General features: G+C 36.2%; 4 protein-coding genes and 1 long non-coding RNA gene across 9 annotated transcripts; 2 read left to right on the forward strand and 3 right to left on the reverse strand.

Moving 5' to 3' along the window:
- Positions 1-207: 207 nt before the first annotated feature.
- On the forward strand, positions 208-5188 carry LOC106346422 (starch synthase 3, chloroplastic/amyloplastic). Its single transcript, XM_013785747.3, has 16 exons — positions 208-451; positions 837-900; positions 998-2092; positions 2165-2379; positions 2450-2723; positions 2797-2972; positions 3051-3158; positions 3254-3363; positions 3461-3566; positions 3635-3805; positions 3879-4007; positions 4092-4274; positions 4347-4478; positions 4550-4661; positions 4734-4857; positions 4923-5188. Exons 1-16 carry the CDS (start codon positions 323-325, stop codon positions 5050-5052), a joined length of 3258 nt encoding a protein of 1085 aa, XP_013641201.2. The 5' UTR covers positions 208-322; the 3' UTR covers positions 5053-5188.
- A 107-nt stretch (positions 5189-5295) lies between these two features.
- LOC106351228 (probable beta-1,3-galactosyltransferase 1) lies at positions 5296-8250 on the forward strand. 2 transcript variants are annotated; one of them, XM_013791044.3, is made up of 11 exons: positions 5296-5773; positions 6354-6441; positions 6527-6558; positions 6662-6855; positions 6942-7005; positions 7087-7159; positions 7241-7361; positions 7460-7547; positions 7617-7742; positions 7837-7949; positions 8048-8250. In XM_013791044.3, exons 1-11 carry the CDS (start codon positions 5643-5645, stop codon positions 8194-8196), a joined length of 1179 nt encoding a protein of 392 aa, XP_013646498.2. In that variant the 5' UTR covers positions 5296-5642; the 3' UTR covers positions 8197-8250. The 2 variants fall into 2 exon arrangements, with proteins under 2 accessions (XP_013646498.2, XP_013646499.2); XM_013791045.3 differs by having other exon boundaries at positions 6530-6558.
- A 675-nt stretch (positions 8251-8925) lies between these two features.
- LOC111198823 lies at positions 8926-10070 on the reverse strand. Its single transcript, XR_002652944.2, has 3 exons — positions 9523-10070; positions 9272-9405; positions 8926-9189 (listed from the first exon to the last, which is right to left on the reverse strand). It is a non-coding gene; the product is annotated as an uncharacterized LOC111198823 (long non-coding RNA).
- A 2410-nt stretch (positions 10071-12480) lies between these two features.
- Positions 12481-17967, reverse strand: LOC106351229 (ankyrin repeat domain-containing protein 13C). Of its 3 annotated transcripts, none has more exons than XM_048782184.1 (4): positions 15855-17192; positions 15201-15573; positions 14030-14267; positions 12481-12648 (listed from the first exon to the last, which is right to left on the reverse strand). In XM_048782184.1, exons 1-3 carry the CDS (start codon positions 17175-17177, stop codon positions 14038-14040), a joined length of 1926 nt encoding a protein of 641 aa, XP_048638141.1. In that variant the 5' UTR covers positions 17178-17192; the 3' UTR covers positions 12481-12648; positions 14030-14037. The 3 variants fall into 3 exon arrangements, 2 of the variants coding, with proteins under 2 accessions (XP_048638141.1, XP_048638140.1); XR_007340211.1 differs by lacking the exon at positions 12481-12648 and adding an exon at positions 14348-14999 and having other exon boundaries at positions 14093-14260; positions 15237-15573; positions 15855-17967; XM_048782183.1 differs by lacking the exons at positions 15201-15573; positions 15855-17192 and adding an exon at positions 14348-14359 and having other exon boundaries at positions 14030-14260.
- Positions 17968-18105: 138 nt separating this feature from the next.
- On the reverse strand, positions 18106-20056 carry LOC106346424 (dehydrodolichyl diphosphate synthase complex subunit NUS1). 2 transcript variants are annotated; one of them, XM_013785750.3, is made up of 7 exons: positions 19743-20056; positions 19329-19599; positions 19171-19232; positions 18789-18975; positions 18610-18706; positions 18443-18525; positions 18106-18318 (listed from the first exon to the last, which is right to left on the reverse strand). In XM_013785750.3, exons 1-7 carry the CDS (start codon positions 19788-19790, stop codon positions 18311-18313), a joined length of 756 nt encoding a protein of 251 aa, XP_013641204.2. In that variant the 5' UTR covers positions 19791-20056; the 3' UTR covers positions 18106-18310. The 2 variants fall into 2 exon arrangements, with proteins under 2 accessions (XP_013641204.2, XP_013641203.2); XM_013785749.3 differs by having other exon boundaries at positions 19731-20043.
- Positions 20057-20845: the final 789 nt, after the last annotated feature.

Genomic DNA, 20845 nt, shown 5'->3' on the forward strand with positions numbered 1-20845 from the left:
TATAAATCTTCCGTTGTTATTTTGCTACATGTCGTTATATCTAAGCAATGATATGTTTAAACGTTTTTAATTTTCATGATAAAATAATACTAACCAACACATGGCTTAATGCTTATCTCTCTCTCTCTTTCTTAATAAATTATAATTTTCTGTGGAATAATATAGAGATGAGTTTCAGAGATTGAGGAATGGCGTGGTGAGGTAGTGGACTGGATGCTTCAACAACAAACATTCTTTAATCTCTTCTCAGCATAAATCTCCTACCTGAACAAGTGCACATAGACACTTTCCTTGTCTTTTCTGGTGTTTGTTTGGGGCAGCCATGGAAATGTGTTGGCAGATACACAGACCGGTGAGTATCAGACTGGTGTTCCATCAAAAGGGTCGGCTCAAGATCAATACTTGTATTGGTTTTCTCCATCCTCACCCCAAATCTTACTCCTTTTCCAGTGTAAGTTTCTTTCCCTTTCCTTGATACTCACTCTTATACGTATTTTTGGCGAGTTCGATGCTCTTTGGATTCTACTTTTCTTTTCTTGGGAATTGAAGTGCACAGTGTTCTACCTTATTTTTTAAAAGTGAGATCGCCTTTTTGATTAGGAGATCTTTAGTTGGAACTGAAATTTGACTGAATGTAGTGTTTTTTAGTAGATTCAACTCTGGTCCTAGTTTGGAGAAATGCAGAAATGTCTCATCTTATTAGTTTTGGATTATAATATTCAGCTTGGTTACTTCTGGTGTGATTAACTAGTTTCAGTTCTTCTTCTTATCTAATGTTCTGGCATAGAGATTGTGAAAAGGTGATTAACTATCCATCTGACATGTTTGGTTCCCAGCTTGCTTCGTTGGAAAGTCAATACAGCTCAAATGGGATTCTGCATCAGATCACGGCAAGTGCAGGTTAATAATCAAGATTCGGTTCACATGGTCTGTAACTTACTCATTGTTCATTTCTGAGTCAGTCTTTTTTGATGCATTTCTTGTTTTGTTCACCAAGATTTTTCAAGGAAGAAGCAAGGGAGAATGTCAGCTTCTGGGCCCAAAAGCTCAGCTCCAAGAGGCTTTGAGCGACGAACAACGGTGGGAAGTGCTCAGAAAAAAACTCCCAAGAAGAACGGTGAAAAAGATAGCAATGCAACTTCTACAATAACAAATGAGGTTTTAGAGATCAGTAAGTTGCCAGGAGCTAAAGCGGATGTGGAGAAACAAAGTTCTGTTGTTTTTGGTGAGAGGAATGTATTAGATAGGTCGGAAACTGAGGTTGACGCTTTATTAGACCAAGAGCTAAAAGTTGAAAGAGAGAATCTTCATAGGAAGGAAATAGAATCACTTGCAGAGGAAACTTTGTTGAGAGGTGATAGAATGTTTGTATATCCTCTTACTGCGAAGCCTGATGAAGACATAGAAGTGTTTCTCAACATAACTCTATCAACTCTGAACAAAGAACCAGATGTTTTGATCATGGGGGCGTTCAACGACTGGAGATGGAAATCTTTCACGAGGAGATTGGAAAAGACATGGATCAATGGAGATTGGTTGTCATGTCTCCTTCATATCCCTAAAGAAGCATATAAGATTGACTTTGTGTTCTTCAACGGCCAAAGTGTTTATGACAACAATGACTCGAAAGATTTCTGTATAGATGTGAAAAATGGGATGGATAAAGTAGAGTTTGAGAATTTTCTTCTAGAAGAGAAGTGGAGAGAGCAAGAGAAGCTAGCTAAGGAAGAAGCTGAGAGGGAAAGGGAAGAGGAAGAGAAGAGAAGAATCGAAGCTCGGAAGGCTGCTATTGAAGCTGATAGAGCACAAGCAAAGGTTGAAACTCGGAAGAGACGTGAGATGCTTCAACAGGCTCTTGAGAAAGCTGTAGTCTCGGCTAGGAATGTATGGTACATTGAGCCGAGTAATTTCCAAGGTGGAGATAGAGTGAAGCTATATTACAACAAAAGCTCTGGTCATCTAGCTAATGCCAAAGAGATCTGGATACATGGAGGGTTTAACAATTGGGTCGATGGTTTATCTATCGTTGAAAAGCTTGTTGATGGTGAGATAAAGGATGATTCAAAGAACGGAGACTGGTGGGTCGCTGAAGGTATATATTTGTGTAGTCGCATATCCTGTTTTGCCGTTTTTTTTTTTTGAAGTTTTGTAATTTGATATGCAGTCATAGTGCCGGTCCGTGCTCTAGTCATTGACTGGGTCTTTGCTGATGGACCGCCTGAAGGAGCGTTTCTGTATGACAACAATAGTCGCCAAGAGTTCCACGCACTTGTTCCTCTAAGAACACCAGAAGAAGCTTACTGGTCAGAGGAAGAAGATCTAATGTTTAGGAAACTTCAGGAGGAGAGACGGTTAAAGGAGGAAGCTATGCGTGTCAAGGTTAGTGCTCAATACATTTTGGTTGTCCTCTTTTCTAGATTTACATATCTTCATCTTTGTAAATGGGCAGATGGAGAAAACAGCTCGTTTGAAAGCAGAAACAAAGGAACGAACACTCAAAAAGTTTCTGCTTTCCCAGAAAGACGTGGTTTACACGGAGCCTCTAGAGATTCAAGCAGGAAGCTCTGTGACAGTTTTGTACAATCCTTCAAACACGGTTTTGAAAGGAAAGCCTGAGGTTTGGTTTAGAGGCTCTTTTAATCGTTGGACTCATCGCTTGGGTCCTTTGCCACCTCAGAAAATGGAAGCAGCAGATGATGGAAGCTCACACTTGAAGACTTCTGGTAAGATCTCAGTTTTGTAAACTTTAAATGATATTTGACTAATGTATATCTCTTCTTTCTTTCTTTTTTTCAGCTAAGGTCCCGTTGGATGCTTACATGATGGACTTTGTTTTCTCCGAGAAAGAAGATGGTGGAGTTTTTGATAACAAAGATGGTTTGGATTACCACTTACCTGTCGTGGGAGGTATTGCCAAGGAACCACCATTGCACATTGTTCATATTGCTGTTGAAATGGCACCCATTGCAAAGGTAAGACGTGAGGCTTGTAGCCATCAATAACATTGTACATAATGTCTTAGGTTGGTTTATGTTTATTGCCTTCTGCAGGTTGGAGGCTTAGGTGATGTGGTCACTAGTCTATCTCGCGCTGTTCAAGAACTAAACCATAATGTGGATATCATATTTCCAAAGTATGATTGCATAAAGTACAACTTTGTAAGATCGATACCCTTTCTCATACTTGCCACTTTCACTTCCCTTTTGTAGCTGTGGATCTCTCTTTGTACTTAAATTTTGTGGAAAAAAAATAGGTGAAGGACTTGCAGTTCAACAGAAGCTATCACTGGGGAGGTACAGAAATAAAAGTCTGGCATGGGAAGGTGGAAGGCGTTTCTGTTTACTTCTTAGATCCGCAAAACGGGTTAGCTTTTTTACAAATTTCTTTTAAAGTCTTTTACACAATCCATTCATCATCTCTTAATGGCATGAAGAAGCTGTTGCATGCTTGACTGGTGCAGATTGTTTCAGAGAGGATGTGTTTACGGTTGCGCAGATGATGCAGGAAGATTTGGTTTCTTCTGTCATGCTGCTCTTGAATTTCTTCTTCAAGGAGGCTTTCATCCAGTGCGTCTACTCGTCTTATCGATAATTCTCAATATGAAAGTCTAACGCATGGTCTCAAACATGTACAGGACATTCTTCACTGTCACGACTGGTCAAGTGCTCCAGTTTCATGGCTGTTCAAGGATCATTACACTCATTACGGTTTAGTTAAAACTCGTGTTGTCTTCACAATCCATAATCTGGAATTTGGGGCAGGTGCCATTGGTAAAGCCATGACATTTGCAGATAAAGCAACTACGGTTAGTGCTGGAAACCATTACCCTCTTAGCATATCTGTTTAACAAATATTCATTCTGCTGTTGATATCATCAGGTGTCACGAACGTATGCCAAGGAAGTAGCTGGAAACTCTGTGATATCTCCACATTTATACAAGTTCCACGGAATAGTAAACGGTATCGACCCTGATATATGGGATCCGTACAACGATAACTTCATACCCGTAAAGCTTTCATCACATCCCTTCTCCTTTTCCGTCCTTTGCTACATCTTGTGTGATGTTTGGACACTTTTGTGTTGTTCTTAGGTGCCTTATACTTCAGAGAACGTGTTAGAAGGCAAAAGAGCAGCAAAGGAAGAATTGCAAAAGAGGCTTGGACTAAAGAGTTCTGATCTTCCGTTAGTAGGGATTATTACGCGCTTAACTCACCAGAAAGGAATACATTTGATCAAACACGCTATTTGGCGTACCTTGGAACGCAATGGACAGGTCCTTACTCAACCCTTTAAAAGTTCTTGTCATGAACTTTTCACAATCCTTACCAGTTTTTCTTGAAAGCAGGTTGTGTTGCTAGGTTCAGCTCCGGATCCTCGGATCCAAAATGATTTTGTGAACTTGGCTAACCAGTTGCATTCTACTCATGGGGACCGTGCTCGGCTTGTTCTAACCTACGATGAACCTCTTTCCCATTTGGTAAAAAAAATAACAGAACTCACTACTTTGCTCTCTGTGTTGCTCTTAAGTCTTTTTGTGTGTGTTTACAGATATACGCAGGGGCTGACTTTATTCTTGTACCGTCGATATTTGAGCCGTGTGGACTGACACAGCTCATAGCCATGAGATACGGCTCTGTTCCTGTCGTTAGAAAAACTGGAGGTAATGGTTTTACCTGATTACCTTAAGACCGAGCTGACTTTAAGGTTATGGTGTATCTTTTGTCCAATATAGGACTCTACGACACGGTTTTTGATGTGGACCATGATAAAGAAAGAGCACAAGCACAAGTTCTAGAACCTAACGGCTTCAGCTTCGACGGGGCTGATGCTCCTGGTGTGGACTATGCTCTCAATAGGTAAAACTAAACTAACACTCTCGTTGATTGGAGCATTACTATTAATGTTTTTTTTGTTCTTACAGGGCGATATCAGCGTGGTATGATGGTAGAGAGTGGTTTAACTCACTATGTAAGACGGTGATGGAGCAAGACTGGTCATGGAATCGTCCTGCGCTTGAGTACATTGAGCTCTATCACTCTGCACGCAAGTGACAAAAGAAAAGGAAAGTATAAATTATCTTTGTAATGTACAGAAATTAGCTTTTGATCCTTTCTTCTTCTGTTATCATATTGATTCTGCTTTTGTAATTCTGAATAAAATAAAGCTAATCAAAGTTTGTTTATTATACATACCTACCACGATTATATTTCTCAACTGATTTCTATAATTTAGATTTTTCAAAAAAAAAAAAGCCTTAACCTGACACTAAAGCTGTAACTCTTTCAGCTGCGGTTATCATTTGAATTAGTAACCAAAAAAAAATGTCATCAGTTTTGACATTTTTAGTAACTCCAAAAACTATCATTAGAAACGCCATCATCGCATTTTGCCAAACGTTACCCGTTTTATAGTTATAAAAATAACATTTTTGTGTGTTTGTGTTTATTATTTCTTCATGCATCTCTCACTCTCAGGTGTAGAGAGAGAGTGTGTGAAGCGATAAACAGTCAGAGAGATATTCCATCAAACAGAAAAGAGACCCACAAAAAGTTAGCTTGAATCTTTGACTTCAACTTAAATAAATCTTTGATTTTGCATTGACTACTACTCTTGGAATTTGAGCTCTTTCAGCTAAATCAAAATGTCTTTCAAGAACAGAGGAGGAGGAAGTTTTGGAGATCACTACTTTACTCCAAGAAATGTGGTTTCTAGAAACTCTGTGTTTTTCTTCTGCATCGCAAGTTTCTGCCTTGGAATGTTCTTCAGTAACAGGTATTACAAAAACCTTTTAGTGCCCATTTTTGCTTTTGTTCGACGATTTCTGTAGAAAAGTTTGGTAACTCACTGTTCATGTCTTGATTCTTGCTCTATTTTCTTGAGCTTTAATCGGTTTGCATGTTTACTAATTTTATCTTCTTGGGGACTAAATCTGCTTTTGATTCTCTCCAAATATTTAAGTAGATTTCTCAAGTTCCTAGTTTTGTCGGTGTAGACGTGCTTTTATCAGACAGGTCTATTTGCTCATGTTTCCGTGTAGCTTTTGTGAGTAATCAACACATATTCCAATTAAAAACTATAGATTTAATCAAATGGTGGCACATTGTAACTTTCAGTAGTTGATCAATTCTCTTTGCAATCAATTTGGTTTACTTCATTCCAATCATAGCCTGGAATGTATTGGAAATAGAACAGTTGATATGGACTCAAGTATGAAAAGAACATAGAGGAGCTTGCATCTTTTTTGTTATTATGTATCACTGCAGTGTGTTTGTTTTTTTTATCTTATGGGAGTGAAGGGTTTGTACTTGGTTATGAAAAAATGGGTTGATGATATTCATCAACATTATATCAGGGTGTGGAATGTACCTGAAGGTAGAGGCATATCAACACTCTCCAAACTAAGCTTAAAATCTGGTGATCACGTTCAGAATAAAAACAATGTAAGACTTCTGCGTTCTTGGCAATAATCATTAATCACTTCACTTGAACAATCGATGTTTCATTGTTTCATCTTGTGTTATTTAGCAGGTTTTGGAATATGGTAACAACACTATCGGGTACAACCATTTAGAAACTTTACCAGATAGTATCTATGAATGATTGATATATATATGATTGTAGATGATGTTGCTGTTAAATATATATCAAAAACAAATGCAGGATCTTAGATAAATCCATTGCAAGTTTGGAGATGAAACTGGTAGCTGCTAGAGCAGAGAGGGAGTCATTGTCAGGCAAGTTTAGCATGTCTGAAGAAGCCAAGAAAAGAAAATACTTCATGGTTATTGGTATCAACACTGCCTTTAGTAGTCGTAAGAGACGTGACTCAGTCCGGTCAACATGGATGCCACAAGGTAAAGGCTGTTTCTCGAGTTGCTTTGAGTATAAATAAACCGGGAAAATGTAACTTTCTTTTGGGTCCTCTAAACGATCATTTCAGGAGAGAAGCTTAAGAAATTGGAGGAAGAGAAAGGCATCATCGTTCGCTTTGTTATAGGACACAGGTACAAAGGAGAAGTCATGTTCTGTAGTGAATAAAACAAAGCATTTACACCAATACTGACATTATAATTTTCTGGTTTTAGTACGTTGTCTCTTAGCGTTCTTGAGAAAGCTATTGAAGCAGAGGAGAAAACATATGGTGATTTCTTGAGACTGGTAAACACTTTATTCTCTTGTGATGATTGCTGTTTTTTTTTTGCTATTTTTTGTATTAAAAGCTTTAGACATCAAACACAGGAACATAGAGAGGGATATATGGCGTTATCCGCAAAGACAAAGACGTTTTTCGCTACAGCTGTTTCCTTGTGGGACGCTGAATTCTACATCAAAGTTGATGATGATGTTCATGTGAATCTTGGTAAAAACAAAAATAAAATAATCAAAATGCTTCATCTTTAATCTTTATATTGTATATCATTTCATCCATTTTGTTTTGATGTCCTTTTTTTCTGGTAGCTACTCTCAAGACGACTTTATCAAGTCACCGGAACAAGCCTCGTGCTTATATCGGATGCATGAAGTCCGGTCCTGTCCTAGCAATAAAGTAAGTGAAAAAAAACACCTAGGTTCTTAAAGCAGCAGCCTAAAAGTAAAAATGTTTCCAAACAAACAGGGGTGTGAAGTACCATGAACCAGAGTATTGGAAGTTTGGAGAGATCGGGAACAGGTATTTTCGCCATGCCACGGGACAGTTCTACGCTATTTCTAAGGATCTAGCAACTTACATATTGATCAACCAGTAAGTTTGTCTTAATAGTGGTATAACGCAAACAAAATGGTTGGGAAAAAGACCTCTAGTCTAATGGATTTAAAATTACTTTTCTGAAATAAAGAGATTTACTGCACAAGTATGCGAATGAGGATGTGTCGTTGGGATCTTGGTTCATAGGACTGGACGTTGAGCATGTTAATGACAGAAGACTTTGTTGCAGTACTTCTCCTCATGGTAAAACAGTTTAACAAGTCTGGTTTGGTTTGGTTTAGTTTAGTTTGTACTAGTTACCGGTTTAGATAGTAACGTTTCATTTCATTTTGGAAACGCAGATTGTCAACTAAAAGCAATGATGGGAGATGTTTGTGCGGCATCGTTTGACTGGAAATGCAGCGGAATCTGTCAGTCGGCCGAGAGAATGGCTGATGTTCACGAACGTTGTGGTGAACCTGAAATTGCGTTATGGACGTCGAGTTCTTGAGAAAAAAAATATAAAGAGAAACAAAATTTTCTTACTATATTCATAATTATACAACATAATATTTACTTGTGGAATATATTAATAGTAGGGTTTTTGGGTGAGAAGATGAATAAATGTATGCAAAAAATGGTGAGTGAAGTGGTTTAATGAGAGGCAATGAAATAATGGTTATGGTCACATTTGGTTTGTCCTATGACTGACAGATAAAGAGTCCTTGGTTGTTGTTGTGCCTTTTATTAATTCCCACATGTCCTCTTTTTCTTGCTTCTCATTAAATCTCACTGCCACTATTTCCGCCTTTTTGTTTTTTTCTGACCTATTATTAAGAAGCTTTTGAGTTCAATATCAACTCTTTTACCAGGAATTACAATTGTATTTCATTAAAAAAATATATATTGGAACAAGTCTGCTCGATTTCAGGTAGACTCGCATCATAACTTATTTATTCGGTCTTGGGAATTTTTGCTACCGTCGAGTTTGAATTTTATAAGTTGGAACATTTTGATTCACATATTAATAACATTCGTTGTGAGAAGATTAAGGAAACGGTTTCCTTATTTCACTAAATTATGAATAATCTAACGAATTTTCGGAAAGTGTTTACATTTTGTCACAAAACATACTTCCGGAAATGTTGAACGACTTGATGGAATTAAATAATAAACCCTATTGCCTACTGAGAGAGTGTTGTTCTAACTTCTAAGATTGACAAATAGCGGATTATAACCTATTAACCTTACACTTTTATTTAAGTAACGTTAAAAACAAGCCAATTAACTGTAGACAGAAGTGCAAATAAGTACAAATCAAAACTTATAATTCTCTGTATTGTTGCAATCTCCTCGCGATAGAAAACCCACGACAACATTTTCATTCTAGCTATTACTACATATTTTTCTTTTTGCTTAAAATTTCTTATTTACTTTCTAAAAATAGAAGTGTTATATCGCAGTTGTACTTGGATTTTGGGGTTTGTGTCGCGTGTCAACATACCTTCGGAGCAACAAAAAAGATTAAGGCATCAGTTAAATATTGTTCAAAATAGGAAACAGTTTTTAAAAAATTATAAGAATACCTTCACGGTTAATAAAACCATCTTTACCGTTTTGGGTTGACGCGTGATATTGGCACGGCTCAATCGAACAAAACCGATCTCTATCAAGTGAGAACACGACTATTTGATTGAACCGCACTAATATCTCGCGTTACCTTACATCATAATTCAGCATATCTCAGAAAATCAGGAAACAAATAAGTAACATCAACTATAAAACCATATTACAAGTATATAAAAATGATGTGTCGGCACTGAAAATGTTACTTTACCGGTGAACATCATCGGATCCTTGCAGAACTCTTACTTTCAGCAACGTCAAAGACAAAAGTAGCATCAACGGAGAAAAAAAGGAACGTGGCTATTTGAAAGATTGTGGGACTGCAAAGTGAAGGAGAGGAAGTTATAAATATGAAGATGGTTGAAGAAGAAAGGCAAGGCAACATACTAGCATTAAATTAGACCAACAACCCCATACCAAAAAGGAGGTTGTCTTATTGAATTTGAATTGTTTCTATTAGAAAACTTTTTTTCAAAAAAGTACCATTATGTGTTCTTATTAAATTTAAATTTTTGTTCTAGTACAACTACAACCAATGATTTTTTTTAATCACAACCGATGATATTAATCATGAAAACAAACTTAGATAGACTCCAAGAACAAGAGTTTGTTGTCACAGTGGCTTAACAATTTGGTCTTGAAAACTCTAATTTATATATGGTTTAACCACTTCAAAGTCTTCTAACCAAATCAATATAAACTATAAAAAATGAAGCATTATAATTAATTGTCATAGCAAATACGTATTATTATATGAACCGAGCTAATCTATTTGTAGCCGACGAAATAAGCATGACCAATGAAATATATATTGGTCACTAATAAGTATGTCTATTTCGAAACGGATTTTTCGATCCAATTCATAAGTCATAACTATCTCGAAAATTAAATTTTATCGGCTTTTGTATACTGGTAATTGGTGCATATATCTATATAAATAATACGTAATGTAATTATCTATGCTACATGCTAGATAGCCGATTAATTAAGAAGGAACAATGTTCCCACGCTCAGTAAAAAAAAATTTGTTCCCACGAGCTTTCAGTTTACCAGTATTTATGAGGTTTGTAAGAGAAAGCAAGGCATGTTGGTGGGGTTTTGTCACACTCCCAATATACATTTGAATTTCGAATTTAATATGGCTCTAGTTTCCAAATATTCTCCCTCCGTATGTATTTCCTATATTGTTAAGTTCCTATCATTTTTTTTGTCTAAACGTTATAGTATGTTTTATTGTGTACATTACATATGGGAAAAATCATATGCATCATCTTCAAAAAAGCATGAAAGTGATCATAGCAGATCTGTTTTCATGTCTCTCGATTTATCTCTAAAAGATTTTTTTGGGTCAACCATGATAATAATCTCAAAAGTTTCAACATGTGGTCTTTGTACTCCCGTTAAAACGGCCTACAATGGAAATGCAAATACTAACGTAAATGCATACACATAATTTAATGTGAACCATGATGTGAAGTTGTGAACGATAACCATTTTTTTTCTCAAAAAACAAAACTAAATTTATTGTAAACCATAACATCATCATCAACCCGGGCCTGATAAAACAAACGCACAGACCTGGCTAGACTATATTTTGCGCCTGTGCTGAGTTAATTTAAGGGTTTTTAGTAATTAAACCCCTCAACTAAAGATGAATCGTAAAAAAAACCCTCAACTAAAAATCTTGTGAAATAAACCCTCAACTTTAGTTTCGTTAACATATGTTACCCTCCGTTTAAAAAACCGTGACGGAGGGTGACATATGTTAACGGCTTATAAGTTGAGGGTTTATTTCACTGGATTTTTAGTTGAGGGTTTTTTTCACGATTCATCTTTAGTTGAGGGGTTTTATCACTAAAAGTCATTAAATTATTTATTATCATTTATGCATTGTTTTAAGATTTATAAGCCTTTAAAACTAATTTATAAATTTTAATACATTAATATATTTGTATATTAATTTATACATCTTAAATTAATAATTTTTAACACTACTTACAACTTATTATAACTTTGAAATATTAAATTATTTGATATTTGGAAATAGTGATATAAAAAATTTGTGTGTTTATATCGTCATTTTCAAATATGAAATAATTGAAAGTTTCTAAGTTATATTAAGTCTTTAGTAGTGTCGAGATAATTCATCCATGAAGTCAATCTTTCTATTTAGAGTATGACACACTTTTTCTTTTTTTCATGATTTATGTCATCCGGTTCATACTTCTCCCCCCTCCAAAATAATGCATGATTATTTTTATTCTCATTGATTTCTGAATAACTACATTATATTTTTATTTTCTTGATCAATAATATATTTGAAACATAAAGTAATACAATAAATCAAGAACAATATAGGAAAATAGGAAAGTATGAGTCTGATGACGAAAATCATGAAAATAAGAAAAAGTACGTCATACTCCAAATAGAAAGATTGACTTCATGGATGAATTATCCTCAACACTACTTAAGATTTAATATAACTTAGAAACTTTCAATTATTTGATATTTGAAAATGACGATATAAACACACAATTTTTTTTATATCACTATTGTCAAATATCAAATAATTTAATATTTTGAAGTTATAATAAGTTGTAAATCGTGTTGAAAATTATTAATTTAAAATGTATAAATTAATTTTATAATAGATTAATGTATTAATAATATACATTAGTTTTAAAGGCTTACAAATCAATCTAAAACAATGTATAAATGAATAATAAATAACTTAAAAACCCTTTAATAACTTTTAGTGATAAAACCCCTCAACTATTTTTGAATCGTAAAAAAAACCCTCAACTAAGTTTTCAACATTATAAACCCTCAACTTATAAACCGTTAACAAATGTTACCCTCCGTCATGGTTTTTTAAACGGAGGGTAACATATGTTAACGGAACTAAAGTTGAGGGTTTATTTCACAGGATTTTTAGTTGAGGGTTTTTTTTACGATTCATCTTTAGTTGAGGGGTTTAATTACTATAAACCCTTAATTTAATGATCTATTATAAACTTGAAACTTTGGGCCAATTTCGAAGTTCTTTATAAATTTGGGCTCTTTTTAGAAAAAGAATAGTAACAAAAATCAATTGGACACAGTGCAAATGCACTGTTGGTGGACACATACACACATAGAACCGGGCCTGGAGACGGTTATGCAAGCGCAGTTAAATACGTTCGAAATGTGTAAATAGGATCGAGGCACATCAAATATACGAACAAATCTCAAACTCATTCGTGGGATGCACCATCTCAAACACATCTTTTAAAAAGAATGAAGTAATAGTAAACTGAGACACTCCAAAGGAGAAAAAGAAACAGAAAGCACATTTTATTTATGGGTTTATAGTAATTAAACCCCTCAACTAAAGATGAATCGTAAAAAAAACCCTCAACTAAAAATCCTGTGAAATAAACCCTCAACTTTAGTTCCGTTAACATATGTTACCCTCCGTTTAAAAAACCATGACGGAGGGTAACATTTGTTAACGGTTTATAAGTTGAGGGTTTATAATGTTGAAAACTTAGTTGAGGGTTTTTTTTACGATTCAAAAATAGTTGAGGGGTTTTATCACTAAAAGTTATTAAAGGGTTTTTAAGTTATTTATTATTCATTTATACATTGTTTTAGATTGATTTGTAAGCCTTTAAAACTAATGTATATTATTAATACATTAATCTATTATAAAATTAATTTATACATTTTAAATTAATAATTTTCAACACGATTTACAACTTATTATAACTTCAAAATATTAAATTATTTGATATTTGACAATAGTGATATAAAAAAAATTGTGTGTTTATATCGTCATTTTCAAATATCAAATAATTGAAAGTTTCTAAGTTATATTAAATCTTAAGTAGTGTTGAGGATAATTCATCCATGAAGTCAATCTTTCTATTTGGAGTATGACGTACTTTTTCTTATTTTCATGATTTTCGTCATCAGACTCATACTTTCCTATTTTCCTATATTGTTCTTGATTTATTGTATTACTTTATGTTTCAAATATATTATTGATCAAGAAAATAAAAATATAATGTAGTTATTCAGAAATCAATGAGAATAAAAATAATCATGCATTATTTTGGAGGGGGGAGAAGTATGAACCGGATGACATAAATCATGAAAAAAAGAAAAAGTGTGTCATACTCTAAATAGAAAGATTGACTTCATGGATGAATTATCTCGACACTACTAAAGACTTAATATAACTTAGAAACTTTCAATTATTTCATATTTGAAAATGACGATATAAACACACAAATTTTTTATATCACTATTTCCAAATATCAAATAATTTAATATTTCAAAGTTATAATAAGTTGTAAGTAGTGTTAAAAATTATTAATTTAAGATGTATAAATTAATATACAAATATATTAATGTATTAAAATTTATAAATTAGTTTTAAAGGCTTATAAATCTTAAAACAATGCATAAATGATAATAAATAATTTAATGACTTTTAGTGATAAAACCCCTCAACTAAAGATGAATCGTGAAAAAAACCCTCAACTAAAAATCCAGTGAAATAAACCCTCAACTTATAAGCCGTTAACATATGTCACCCTCCGTCACGGTTTTTTAAACGGAGGGTAACATATGTTAACGAAACTAAAGTTGAGGGTTTATTTCACAAGATTTTTAGTTGAGGGTTTTTTTTACGATTCATCTTTAGTTGAGGGGTTTAATTACTAAAAACCCTTTATTTATTTATTTATGAAGAAGTAGCGTCCTTCTTCTTCCTATGCACAAGATTTTTCATCCAATTGACACCAATAAATGCAACCATCTTAGCTCGGTTAAACCCTGCTTTGGCCTTGCTGGACTTCTTCCCGGAGGCGTCTTTCTTACCGTCAGTGGTCTCCTCCTTCGCTGCCATCACCCCAATTCCTCCGTTCCCCCACTGATCCGCCCAACTCGGTGCTTCACTCGCCATTCTATTACGATCAAATAAAATTGTATTCAAACCTCCATATGGATTCATATAGTTATGCATAGAAGAAAAATAAGTAAATAAAGACTACCTCGAATTCTTGGCAAAGATGAAATAAACGATGATGAATGAGCAAGATAAGTGGAAATGTGAGGATGGAGACACTAATAGTGGATGGGTTGTCAATTTATTTCATTTCTGAGTGTAGATATTAGTAAACAATATATTTAGGTTGTCATCTTTAACCTAAAGTCTTTATGTTTTATATAAAATATTGAAATATGATTATTTGGGTTGTCTTGGAATGGACTTGCCAACTCATGTTAGTTCGTTTCCAACTTGCAAAGCAAACGTTGTTTGGAATCTTTCAACTTTTCCAAAAGCATAAAAGGAACAGGTTATATAAAAAACAACCTAACCCCATCTAGTTTTTGCTTTTTATTCTATTATTTTACTCTACAGTTTTGTTACAGATACTAATCAACAAGAGTTAGGTTATCAAAAGCCTATAAACAAAACATCCCTGCATCTCATTTAATTATTAATTCAAGATCTAAGAATCATCTTGGAATCTTAGATCAATTATTTAACCTTTGATGAGTTTACAACAACAAAAATGAAACACATAGGTCTATTAGTGATCTACCCTTGAAACATTGGCCCATTAGAACTTTCAGCCCAAGATGTTTATTTTTCCCGGAGAACTACTTGAGCACATCCACATGATAGAGTGATTCTTTTACCTACAAAATCAAAAGTAACATGAGAGAAACGATACCATTGTTGTGTATGGAGAATTTATGCTGTCTTCTTTTTTATCAACAAAATTAAAACGAGATAAGAAAAACTGAGAAGTTTAGAGTTTTTTAACTTTTTATTTCAAAAAGAAGTCTAGTGATGTTACTACCCTATTCATATTGACAATAATCAAAAAGTTACAAAAAAAGAATCAACATGTAACAAGTGGTTTGATTCATTACCTGATTTATCTGAGTTGCTCGTCCACTTATACCCTGTCGCTATCGAAAAGGGATCCACCATTTGTGCCTGCTCCTCCTCCAGCCGTCGCTGTGCACTTTTCCCGGTGCCTGTGATGCTCAGTCTCCTCCAAGACGACGTTGAAAACGATGAGCGTGAACTTGTTGACGTTCCTATGTCGGATGTTTCCTCACTCTCCACGTCGCATTGGTCTTCGACTGCCGCCGAGAGGTGTCTCGGGCTTGATAGCGGTGTGTAGAACTGATCTATCGGCCGGAGAGGCACAAACTTGCTGAATGTCACGACTACCTTCACCGTTGGTATCACCGGTATCGACAACTGGGTCCACCAAAAAAAAACGTAATCAGTACTGTCTAATTACGGTTGACCCATTGAACCAAACAGAAACGTTGACTTTGAGACCAAACCGAAAATTGATAGTGTCACCTAGATTTTATTACACTTTTTTCCTCGTACTTTGTAATGTTTGCCACATCAGCATCCATCCAATAAATTTATAACACGTGTGAATTTTATTGGCACAATACGGTTTCTATTTCTCAAAGGTGACAAAACTGAAACGCAATTAAAGTGTAGTTTCCAAGAACGGCCGTTTATACCTTTACCGGGAAAGTTCCCGGCGGGAACTTAGCGGTGAGCAGCTCCCTCATTCTCCGAACAGCTTTAACATGATTGGCTAAAATATCAAGCAGGGGAAGCAGCTCCTCCGTCTTCGAAGGAAAATCCTCCGTTAACCAAACCGAAGGACTCAAACTCTTCACATACTCCTTCTCTTTGATCCTCGGCACCGAACCCGCCACCGAAACCCCCTCCGCCGGTAAAGAAACCGACTTTCTACTCCTCCGCGACGACGACGACGGCTGAAACTCTTTCTCCTCAGCGTTGGAACAACCGTGCGGCCTCCTCTGCGGTTCTGAGAAACTCCGATTATTCTTACAGTCCAAAGCCGAGTTCTGCTCCGTTTCTCCGACAGCGACAACTCTCCTCGACTTGAAACTGAAACTCACGTTCGCAACCTCGTAGCCTTTAGCTCTCCACTCTCCGACCGTTTCAGTCTTCACCTGCCGTCGCCAGTTCGTCATCTCAACGAGCTCTGCCTTCGTAACGTCCATCCCCGGACGGTACAAGCTCGTCCGAGAGCAAAAACCGGCGATCTCACCGTCGCTAATCGGATCATTCGCGTTTTCAAACGCGTTTGAGATCGTTTTATCGTCTCGGTTCAACACAAGCAACGTACCGGGAGCCACGTCGAGAAACTCGTCTCCGTCTCCGAGGAAAAGAAAGCTCTGGCTCGCGCGGCGGATCTTGAACCGGTCGAACCCGGCCAAAGAAGTGTCCGCGCGCAGATCTCCGCCGCGTTTCCAGATCCTGTACGTGTCGGAAGGAGCTATCTTTCCGACGAAGGGGATCACGGAGCTCTCGAAGTGGAAAGAAATCTCCATGTAGAAGTCTCTCATGCGGCGGAGGACGGCGATCAAATGCGGCAGCCTCCGTCTCCATTTGCACCAAGCCGAGCGGCGCTGATGCCGGAGCACCGTCTCCGTGATCTCGGCGTTCCGGCGGCAAAGCGCCTCGTGCAAGGGGCTCCATCCCGCGGCGTTCTGGAGCGTGATGTCGGCGCCGGCGGAGGAGATCGTCTCCGCGGCGAAAACGTCGCCTATGCGAACCGCTAGATGGAGAGGCGTCTCGCGCAAGGGAACGTCGCGGCGGTCGATGGAGGCGGAGATTTGCTCGGCGAGTCGCTCCTGGCTCGCGGAGTCTGACTCGGTGTGTATTTGTTCTGGCTCGGTTAGCTTAGGCAAGGAGGAAACAAGACGAGTTAGACCAACGTGGTCTCCCAAAACGACGGCGTAATGGAATGGACTGTGAGCATAATCCTCTAGACTAGTGGCCGGTATCTTCACCGGAGACGACTTAGCCATATTTGTTCAGTGTATAACTCTTGAACAGAAACAAATATGTTACGTAGTTATTTAGACAACACAGTCAACGGAAATACATTTGTTTCCATAACTTTATGGGCAAGCGAGTAACTGTTTTTATATTTGTTTTGGCAACATTAAAAAAATAAAGTCTTACCTTTTTAACTCTAAATTAGATTTGCAATGTAGAATAATTAAAAAAGAGGTGCCATTCCTATTATAGGATTTTATTCTTTAAAACAATGGGATTTGAAAAAGAAAAGTTTTCAAAAATAATCAGTCAATGCAAAAGAAGATATATAATTAAAATTATGACTGGGGTATTTTTACCATACTAAATTTGGTCAAATATCAAGCAATGAATCATGATGGCATATATTATATAACAGTTTTTTTTTTCGTTGTTGTTGAAGAATATATAACAGTTAGAATAGCCAAAACGTTTTAGTTTTTTCTATAACTTAAAAAATATTAGATCATAATTTGTAGCCGTAAGTATAATATAATATTTGTCTGTTTTTTGTTTTAATAAATTTGCAAGCATAATGGGATTATTTAGATGTATGATGAAAATGAATTAAGTTGGATTAGTTTTGAACTTGCTGAATGAAGCAGACAGAGTCTCCAGACGTTGTTGCTGTGTTGGCTCTTGGATTGGGTTCTTGACCAAACATTAATTCGAGTCTTGCCCTTGTCTGAAAGCTGGTACGTAAATGATGTTTAATATAAAGCCTAAAGTTGGAACAGTAGTGTTTGGCGTAGCAGCGAGTATCTATTTGCTCATTGCAATGAACTGCTGTAACTGACATTTGTGCATAAACCAGTTTGGGTTTCTAGTAAACAGAAAACTATACGCGAATTATGACCACACACTACTGGGGTGGATTGGTCCAGCTCATTAGTATTTTTCTTAGTACTTTAAATCATATACAATGCGAAGGCATATGTAGCTTTTAAGTTGTGAATCTGTATAAGATGGAACTGTCAGAACAAGATGTGAACTAATTGACAACAATGGTGGCTGCACAGCCTGCACTGAATTAACAGCTCTCCAACAAAGTCTCCTTTGAACGACAAATATGTGAATCACATTCAAAAATTTCTATTGGAATCCCTGCTCTCTGTAATCACCATCAAACCCCTGTCAAAAACAATCCAAAACATATCAGTTTCCTCCCATTAATCAAGAGAAAGTAACTTCAGTCTGTAAAGAGTGTGAATTGATCTTGTGTTGCATATATAATGGTGGAGGATGAAAGACTTGCCATAGTTTTGGCGCACGCCTGTGAATTTGTGGATTGCCTTCAAAAGGGAACCGTATCTCATATACTTCAACGATCCCATATGTCTATCAACAAACAAATAAAAGACCAACTTAATGAGATTCAGATCTGAATATATAAGAGTTAATGGTCAGCAAAAAAGCACATACACGATCTCGGTGTATCGAAGTCTCCAAGCAGGGAAACCGAGGTGGCTCCTTACAGGTCCATAAACTAGTAACAGATCAGGAACGTGTACACTCTCACCTGCCAGAGTTCAAATCATCAGTTTCTCTTCAAGAGACTTTAAATAGTTATTTGAGTTCCATATGAGAGAATCAACACTAACCAACAACTCTTAATGCTTCGTTCAGATGAGTCTCTGTAAAAACGTTTTCCCCTTCATCCTTCCCAGGATGCCTGGATTTCAAGTACTTCTGGAATAGTATGTTGGCTGCTTTCACAACAGCTTCTTTATTGTCAGACGACGAAATGAATTCTAAAGCGATGCCCGAAGTATCCTTTTCACCAGTCTCCTATGTAAGAAGAAGACAGACACAAAGCAGGTTAAGTAACAATCAAAACAGCTCCATTTGCATATAACTTTTACTAATCTATAAGGTTTCTTTATATCATGAGCTAGGGAGAACCGAGAAGCTAAAAGATTTGATTCATGACCACACTAAAGAAAATGTAGTTTATCAAAATGAATGGTATGCTTTATATCATACCTGTAACAACACTGAACGTGGCACCATTTCAAGGATCATATCCTTGGATTTCTTCAATAAACCTAAAAGAAGCCAACTCTAAGAGATCTTCATACATATATATATATATTGATGAATGTAACAGTTCGAGATTGGTTTGATAAAAGACATCTTCTTACCTTGAGAGTCAAAAAGACCAACTTGTTTCACCCCAATGGTCGTTAGCCATTGCAAAAGCTCAACAACCTTGGAAACATCACGAGCTGCTTCGATGTCCACTACAACAGCTAGACACTTGAGCTTCTCGATATCAATTGAACTATACTTCTGAATCAATCCTAACGAGATCGCATAGCTTTCAACCGCCTCAAAGATGCCAGAGACAATGTGACACAAGGTCACAACAATGTGTATGAAACGCCATAGCAAACCAAGTCCAAAATCACCAATCTGTGGAATACAAAAAAAAACACACACACATACACATATGAATAAATGACTTCACAATTCATATGAGCATACCAAACTGTTCTTGATCAATGATCACTAGTTCCATAAGCCTAGTGAACTAAAGAGCCTACCAAGAAACTCACTTGACCAATCCAGGAACTCAGGGCAAGCATCGGATCATTGAAATCCATAAGGAAAAATACGAAACAAAATTACAGAGAAACACACAACAGATCGGTGGAGCTTATCCTAAAGGAAGAGTTTTTGGGAGGTGAGAAGAGAAAAGAGAGACACTTTCGAGAGTCTATTAGGCTCTTGATCAGACCCAGAATCCTAATTTTTGGTTTGATAGTTCGCTTAGACCTTAGCAAATTACGTGTGTTGCGAAATTAACTCTGGTTTCTGAGACGACCGTGTGGGCTTCTAACTCTTTTTATCTTCTCTTTGTCACGGTTTTCTTGTGAATCGGCTTTTTTCTTTCTTTCAAAATTGAGATAATCATGACTTAATACAAAACACAAAACCAGATTAATTAGCCAACATAAAAATTTAGAGCATCTCCAACTCCACTATATTTTTCACTCTAAAATAGACTTAAAATGTTTTAATGATACTCTATTTTTTTTTTATATAATAAAAAAGAAATTTATTCTATATATAAAATAAATTATTTTTTTATTCATCACTTTATTTTCACTCTTGAAAAGTATAACTCAATTTTATTATAAAATTATTCTATTTTAGAATAAAAATAAAGTAAACCATTGAAAATAGTCTTACGAATCAAATTAATCAACCATCAAAGTGTTGCTTCTTACTTGGTCAGACTGATTAAGACCACTCTTTACCAAGGAAAAAACTTTCATTATAACAGATTCAAGAGTTATGCAGTTGCAGTTTTAGCTTACAAAGTGTTATGTGTATAGATTTACTACTTGAGAAGGTATGTGTGTAGAAGTATGTACTCTATATTGAGTAGAGTCTTTAGAGAACCCAGGATCATATCCGGTACAGGAACAGTGTAAGCCGGTCTACTCATCTGGTCAAGCCTTACTGCACTAATGGGAGGGAGACAATTTGCAGCACCAACAGCTACTGTTTGGCCTGAGTTACTCGTCAACTAAACATTCAGATCCAGTCAGCTGCTTCATTGGCTCCACAAATTCCTCGGCTTTGTCATAAACGACACTGAACAGTTCTCATTTCTCCTTGAAACTCTCTGCATGAGACAGATTACGTTCTCAGG

This window comes from Brassica napus, chromosome A6 (assembly GCF_020379485.1).
Source record: "Brassica napus cultivar Da-Ae chromosome A6, Da-Ae, whole genome shotgun sequence".
Classification (NCBI taxonomy): domain Eukaryota; kingdom Viridiplantae; phylum Streptophyta; class Magnoliopsida; order Brassicales; family Brassicaceae; genus Brassica; species Brassica napus.